This window comes from Sebastes fasciatus, chromosome 1 (genome assembly GCF_043250625.1).
Source record: "Sebastes fasciatus isolate fSebFas1 chromosome 1, fSebFas1.pri, whole genome shotgun sequence".
Lineage (NCBI taxonomy): Eukaryota > Metazoa > Chordata > Actinopteri > Perciformes > Sebastidae > Sebastes > Sebastes fasciatus.
The window spans coordinates 26,591,861-26,597,860 of NC_133795.1; the positions used below are offsets into that span (position 1 = coordinate 26,591,861).

General features: G+C 39.6%; 1 protein-coding gene across 2 annotated transcripts in view; it reads left to right on the top strand.

Annotated features, from left to right (window-relative positions):
• The window catches only part of LOC141770615 (metabotropic glutamate receptor 4-like), a 197,112-nt gene extending 194,588 nt beyond the window's left edge, over positions 1–2,524 (top strand). For both annotated transcript variants that reach the window (XM_074640340.1, XM_074640332.1), the window contains exon 11: positions 720–2,524. In XM_074640340.1, coding sequence (XP_074496441.1) covers positions 720–769 — 50 coding nt within the window. In that variant the 3' untranslated portion in view covers positions 770–2,524. The remainder of the gene's footprint in view (positions 1–719) is intronic.
• The last annotated feature ends 3,476 nt before the right edge of the window (positions 2,525–6,000 follow it).

The window sequence follows — 6,000 nt, forward strand, 5'->3', positions numbered from 1 at the left end:
GTAGCAACAATGGCACGGTGCGGTGAGACCCATCACAATAGCTACATGTAAACACACAGCGTGACATTAATTTCTATCTTGCTTTGAGTTTCTGTGGAGGGTTAATAGGGCCTTTTGTTACAATAAGTCAGAAGGCAAAGGCGCAGAATTGATAGCCAGCAGCAATTTATCCTGATGGAGTTACCGTTTACAGGGGCTGTACAGTGCATGGCTATTTTGAATAAGCACCATTTGTCATTGTCATCGCCACTGTGGATATATTGCTTGATGAAATTGAAAAATTCCTGTCTGGGCTAGCTCCCACAACTGCCGAGATGTGGTGGCGATATGTCAGGATTTATCTGCTCCACCTCAGCGAATCAGCTAACACAGTCTGAGGAGACAACTGGAAAGTTGAAGCCTGATGGCTGAAGGAAAAGGAGGTGTGATGGAGGGGGGGTGGGGGCAGTCGGCTTTACTAAAACCCCCATCTGCTGTAGGTAATACAGGCAAAAATAAAGCCAGATATTTGAGGATTTTTTGGGAATGATTGGCATTTATTGGCAACTAAACAGCAACTGAACAAATTTTTTCACCATTATTTCCCACTTCATCTTACATCAGGAAAACAAGGCCAAACAAATCACCCACAAGTCCTTCACTAATCTTCCTCATTTCATAGGTTACAATAGTTATCCTTGACTCCTTTTGACTCTCCCCCTCTCATTCTTCCCTTTCAGCTTTCTCCACAAAGCAAACCTACATCAGCTACAGCAACCATGCAATCTAAAAGGGACAAATGTTCTCATCATAATTCAGGATTTCCACCTTGACGGAGAAAAACATGCAGTGGAATTTCACACAGCCGGCATAACAAATGGATGTGTCATTGTACGGGGTGGAGATCACAGAAGCGTTGCCCAAAGACATGACATGGCGAGGAAAGAGAGAGAGACCACAGAGATGGACAAAACAGGGGACCAGAACAGATAACAGTACAATTGCAAAGTTCCATCTTCTGTCTGCCTCACAAGAATACATACAAAAAAAAAGAAAAATGAAAAATACTTGCATGGCAGAGGCCTGGAGACTGATGGATGGAGCTTTCCTTTTGAGTGTTTACATTTCAGCTATGCCCTCTTTCAAAGACTTCTCTGTCATCTTGAGCAGTGCGGACTGAAACAGAACTAAAATCAAGAATATGTTCAGGTGTTCTCAATGTCGTCTGCCAGTTTTGAAAACTGTAATTAATCTTAAAACCCTCAAGGCATCACAAGGGATTAATCAACACCAAAAAGGCATGAAAACATGGTCCATGGATTTCTAAAGGGCGGGGGGGAGGGAGAAGGGTTGTGTTTTGTTTTTATTTCTAAATGTATTCCGGTCTCATGAGTCAAACGACTGGAAATGGCGATCATCTCAACAATGCAACAAATCCGTACCAGACTATTTTTTTTTTTTTTTCCAGATTTCCACTGAGTCAATAAAAAGGACTACACGTATAAGATGGCCGATTTTGAGCATGTCAGTTTCAACATCCTGTGTTGTGTTGTTAAAAAAAAATATATAAGAAAAAGAAAAAATAATATCTTTGGAATGCGTTTAAACTCTGTTGCAGCGTTGTTAACAATTGTTTGGGCCCAAGCCTACTGTACGTTAAAAACTGTTCTCAAATGGTGAAGGTCTAGTGAGTGATTATTTATCTGTGCTTAAGTGAGGCCATGATTTGTATTACCAGCTAGCCCAAGGCTGCCACTGCCCTCCGCATACCTGTATGTGCTTTGAAACAGTGGCTCGTGGTTAAAATATACAGTATTTTACCCAGGAGATGTTACTGTAAGCTGTCGTCCAGGATGACCCTCCCATCACTGCCACCAGCTATTCTCTTGGTCACACGTAGTGTAAGGGTAAAGCTTAACTGTTCAGATCCATTAGGAGGGGTATTAAGATGAAGTATGCCCTTGAGAGGATTGTGCAATATGACCTGAAGGTGATATCCATAATGGACCAGCTACTGAGAAAAAATCATTACGACACATGTCCTCCTCAGGCACTCTCGTGATAAAGAGGAGGTGTCGGGAAGGTGTAAGGCTTTTCAACAAATGAAAATCTAATTGCAAAAAGTACAAAATCTCTCTTATCAATCACCCTCAGCTCGCTGAACAGATTAATAGTTGGCTTTGTGCGGTATAAAAGCCCTCTAATGTCTTGAGGAAAAACATTGTGGGGTCATTTGTGTTGTGAATTCAATGCTGCTCTTCATGCCTCCCTCTGTATTACTTTCAACACCATTTGTGTTGCAGAATAAAATGTGAGTGCTGACCAAATTAAATGGCAAGTTAATGTATGTTATTAAATAGATTGATGATGTCTGCTTTATGTCCTGACATATCCTAAAATTGGGGAAAATGTACAAAAAGATACAGTGCCTGGCTATCTGAATATGTATTTGTAAAACCTCATGAAAACTAATGAAGTGTGTGAAGCATGTTTAGTTTTTTTTATACAAAATTTTATTTCTATTAAAAATGTTTTCAATCTTCAACGTCCGTTTTCAGGTTTATGTGATTCGGTAAAATCTACCGGTTAGTTTGTTCATTAATCTGACCATTGGCTATTAAAAAATATATGAAGGAATACCTTCTTTTACATGCAATGCATACATAATTGTACATTAGCAAAAATCATCTTCACCTAAATGATTGGCAGCTCTTCTGTGTGTGTGTTTTTTTTTTTTATTCCTGCTGTAAACTAATAATACAGATTAAAAACAGTTTGTTAGCCCTGAAGAGAAAAAGAAATGGGCTGCCATCCTCTGAATTATATGTTGCCACAACTGCTCTGAAAATAGCACTGGAAGGACGGAGAATTGGTGGACGGAAACATGAAATTATTTAAAATGAATGGTTTTCTGCTACTTGAAACCAAGGCCTCTGCAGCAAGCTCTCAGGATCTATCATTTTCTCCACGCCTCCCTGATACTGTGAGCCCACTATACAAAAGGCTCGGAAATAACTGTTGTTACATAGCAAGTGTGCTAAATGCATGTACTAGATTACTGCAATATGCGGTGCAGAGTATACATCATCTCCACACGGCAGAGACAGAATGAGGTGTCTGCAACGTTTAGTCTCATGAGACTACAGGGTTTTGCATGACTCTTGGTGATTTTTTCTTTCTTTTTGTTTGAACAAAAAATCTCATGCCACTCTGGCAGAAACAATAAATAACAGTATTAGAAAGTGATGCAGCCATTTAAGTAACATGATGTAAATTATTTTGCATTTAAAGCTGCAGTGGGTAGAATTGGAGCAAATATGATTAAGAAAAGTTATTTTTATAAAACGGTCGCTATATCCTGACAGTAGAGCATGAGACAGGTAATCTGAAAAAAATCATGTGCCTCTGTGTCCTCCGGTGCTCCTAACGGCATCTGCAAGATTTCACAGACCGGAGGAAAACAACCAATTAGAGCCGAGCTGGAGCCTTGCCGTCTCTGAGCAGCTGTCAATCACTCACGAACTCCGGTCAAACTAGGCAGCGATGATCAAATATGAATCAATATTCTGTTACTGTATGACTATTTCTCGCCTTAAATGTTTTCAGAAACATCTTGTAGTGTACTGTTTAGCTGTAAAATTAGAAAGTTGAGGAAATACCAAGCACCGCCCACCAGCCGGAGCAAACTTTCTCATTTTACAGCTTAACAGTACACTACAAGATGTTTCTGAAAACATTTCAGGCGAGAAATAGGCATCACAGTAACAGATTATTGATTAATATTTGATCAGCGCTGCCTAGTTTGACCGTTTGATCGGAGTTAGCGAGTGATCGACAGCTGCCTCCGTTGAATGAACAGCCAATAGGAACGCTCTCTTTATGAAATGACCTTTGATTGGTCAAAGTCTCCTGTCATAGGCTAGATTATTTAAAGCCTGAAAACAGAGCCATGAGGAGGTGCAGAAGTCTAGTTTTCTCTCAGAACACTTGAATTACAATATGCTGAAAGGTTATTATGGACTTTTTGACCAATGATGTCAAAAATATTCTGCCTACTGCAGGTTTAATGCCCCATTCATCACTTTCAAACACACTACCACATGTACTTGTGAAAAGAAGAAATATTTAATACAGAAATAGAAAGCTAAAGAACAGTTTTTGGCTGGCTAAGAAATAAAAATCCATATACAGTATGAGAGACACTGCAGGACCCTGATGTGGGATACTAACTAAATAAATCAGTAAATCAATATAGTATTAATAATAACACTAGGCTAAGGCCAATACAAGCTTCAAATAACCTCTATGTTGTTCCTCAAGACCCACAAACTGAAATAAGCAGTCCCACATGGATTTTACAGGCGTGATTATTGGGAACTAAAATTATTGAATTTGCAGTTGCTTCTCTGGAAGACACCCACAAACAAAGCAAACAACGCATGTTGAGGAGAATTCAGTATTCTGTAACATTTACTGCATCTACTGAACAAAAAGCATATAGGCCAACTAGCTAGCTAAAAGATACTCTATATATTAAACCTTCAGTAGGAAGAATATTTTTGGCATCATTGGGCAAAAAGTCCATAATAACCTTTCAGCATATTATAAATCAAGTGTTCTGAGAGAAAATTAGACTTCTGCACCTCCTCAGGCTCTGTTTTCAGGCTTTAAAAAATCTAGCCCGTGACGGGAGACCTTGGCCAATCAAAAGTCATTTCAGAGAGAGAGAGCGTTCCTATTGGCTGTTCATTCTATGAAGGCAGCTGTCAATCACTCACAAACTCCGATAAAACGGTCAAACTAGGCAGCGCTGATTAAATATGAATCAATAATATGTTACTGTAAATCCTATTTCTCGCCTCAAATGTTTTCAGAAACATCTTGTAGTGTACTGTTTAGCTGTAAAATGAGAAAGTGTGCTCCACCTGGTGGGCAGTGCTTGGTATTTCCTCAACTGATCTCAACATGGCTGCCGGGTCACAAACTTTCTCATTTTACAGCTAAACAGTACACTACAAGATGTTTCTGAGAACATTTTATGCAAGAGTTAGGCATTACAGTAACAAAATAGTGATTCATATTTGATCAGCGGTGCCTAGTTTCACCATTTGATCGGAGTTTGTGAATGATTGACAGCTGCTCAGAGACGGTAAGGCTCCAGCTCGGCTCTGACTGGTTGTTTTCCTCCGGTCTGTGAAATCTTGCAGATGCCATTAAGAGCACCGGAGGACACCGAGGGACACATGATTTTTTTCAGATTACCTGTCAGGATATAGTGACCGTTTTATAAAAATAACTTTTTTTCATCATATTTTCTCAAATTCTACCCACTGCTGCTTTAAATTAAACACATGTATTATCCTAAAGTTTATGTCACCTATGTAACAGCTTTAACATGAACAATAACACATATACCAATAATCTCATGGGATCAAAATTCTCCCTTTTTTGGCTGGATCATCCAGTGAATAACAGTCAGCGCTGTTTCAATTATGGAACTACAACAACCATAAATCAACTCTTTTTTTTTGCTTCCTGTTTAGGACACGTGATTTGTCAAATGTTTTGAGTGACAGTTGCATTTGGCCAATGGCAGATAGCCAGCAGCCCCTTCCTCTCATCAGTGTTCAGGTGGTGTCTCCAGGCTGAATGCTTCTGGTTGCTGGCAGTGACAGCAACTGAACAGAAAGCCTTGCATTTTACTTTATACATTTTAAATGAATATTCCTCTGTGTTTATTATCTCCACCAACTAGTTACATAAAAGTTACAACGAGCACACGGATGCATTTGGCTTAAAGTCACCAGATAGCACGGTCAATCTTTAAACAGAGACACCTGAGAAGCAGAAGCCTGAGGAGCAACTTCCGTCATCATTATCCACCAAGAACTTTTCTTTCGTCCTCAACAAGTGCCAAGTAATAACGACATTATGTTGCCCCTCGTCGCCCTACCTATAACAAGCTGTACTGGTGAAAGACTATCATCTGTCAGTCGGCTAAAAACTGGCATCAGGGCATCA